At 44.7% G+C, this 1,656-nt stretch overlaps 1 protein-coding gene across 2 annotated transcripts in view; it reads left to right on the forward strand.

Moving 5' to 3' along the window:
- The window catches only part of LOC131444425 (fibroblast growth factor receptor 3-like), a 37,825-nt gene extending 36,993 nt beyond the window's left edge, over nt 1-832 (forward strand). For both annotated transcript variants that reach the window (XM_058614720.1, XM_058614721.1), the window contains exon 5: nt 588-832. In XM_058614720.1, coding sequence (XP_058470703.1) covers nt 588-817 — 230 coding nt within the window. In that variant the 3' untranslated portion in view covers nt 818-832. The remainder of the gene's footprint in view (nt 1-587) is intronic.
- Nucleotides 833-1,656: the final 824 nt, after the last annotated feature.

Below are 1,656 nucleotides of genomic sequence, written 5' to 3' on the forward strand. Positions count from 1 at the left end.
CTTGTAAAATGACATCCATGAAGACACTTATTGATAAGTACCTCAAATGACTCAACTGGAACCATATGAAAAGAATTGAGGAATGATCAGAGACGGACTAGATTTTATTGATTTTTTTTATTGATCAATTTTTTTATTGATTTAAAATACTTGAGAGATTTAGGTCTTCCTTGTAAACTGATGATCTGATGAAGACACTTGAGACCTCAACTGGAACCATAGAATTGAGGAATGATCTGAGACGGACTTGGACTCACCTTAAATGACTTGAGACTTGTCTAATATTACGTCCCACTTGACATACGTGACTTACGGTTGTATTTTGCTCGCAGATCGACTTCAGACAAGTCTCAAATGACACAGATTGAGAGTGATTTCAAATGACTCTAGACTTTGCCGGGATAGACTTGTGACTTTGGGCCAATTTAAGATGATTTGAGATTTGGTTTGACCGACTTGGGACTCTTGGGATCTTGAATGACTTGATATCTTTGACTTTTTGTTCATCAAATGTTTCATCTTTATTTTGGGGGAAAACCGGTTTCCCATGACTGACGCCACGTCACTTTTCCATGTTTCTCAAACAGAAGCTCCATATTGGACCAAGCCTGAGAAGATGGACAAGAAGCTTCTGGCCGTTCCCGCCGCCAACACGGTCAAGTTCCGCTGTGCCGCCGCCGGAAACCCGACGCCGACCATCCACTGGCTGAAGAACGGCAAAGAGTTCAAGGGAGACCAGAGGATAGGAGGCATCAAGGTGAGAGAACTTAGCTTTGGACTTGAGGTTGTGTTTTTTGGATTTAAATCCACAAAGTAGCTCCAAACAACCTACGAGGTGGAGATGATGTTTGTCCTACTTGTGGAATCTTCTAAGAGCCTTTTAGGAAGGCATCTTAATCCCGTGCTTGTCCAGTGGAGCTGCATGTGTCCGTCAATACATGATTGGCTGATTGTTGCTTTGGTCTCTGGTGTGAACGTCTATAACTGGAAGGAGTGTGAGGCAGAGTGCTGAAAGAGCAGGTGAATCTTCCCACGGTAAACAAAGGTCAGGGAACTCGCCTCGCCTCGGGGGGGCCGGGAAAGCATTCACGCCGGGCCTTGCGGCCTCAGCTGAGCCCGGGCCAAATATATTTAGAGGCTCAAACTGCCGTGCTGAAATCAGAGTGGTGAACAGATACATGCGTGCCTGTGTGATAGCACGGTGTCGACAGTAACGCAGCACAGCAAACAGCTGTTGTGCTCAGTTTTATCATCAGATTCACTCTAAACACGTGTGGAACGGCACTGCTTAGAGTAATAGCGCTTGGTTTACGTTTGCGTCGGTGTAATTGCTGTGAGCTTTAAGATTAAAAGGAGAACTCGCTGCGCAAAGACCGTTGGAATTCAAACAGTCAGAACGTGTGTTTTGGTTCAAAGTAAACGTCGCCCTCTAAGTTCTGAAATTATGTCCAGAGGCGCCAAGTCTTCCAGGGTATTTTGGCCCTGTGTCTTAAGCTCTATCGACTCCATAATGCAGCGCCAGTGAAGTGACTGTGAGTGAATTTAATTGTTGAAACTACATTATATAGGAAAACAGGCACATTTTGTCGTGGTGAGGGTGCAGTCGATGATTTGATTGTTTAACATTTAACCCCAGTCCTCGCAGCTCTTCTTGTG

Source organism: Solea solea, chromosome 18 (genome assembly GCF_958295425.1).
Source record: "Solea solea chromosome 18, fSolSol10.1, whole genome shotgun sequence".
In the NCBI taxonomy this organism is placed as follows: Eukaryota; Metazoa; Chordata; class Actinopteri; order Pleuronectiformes; family Soleidae; genus Solea; species Solea solea.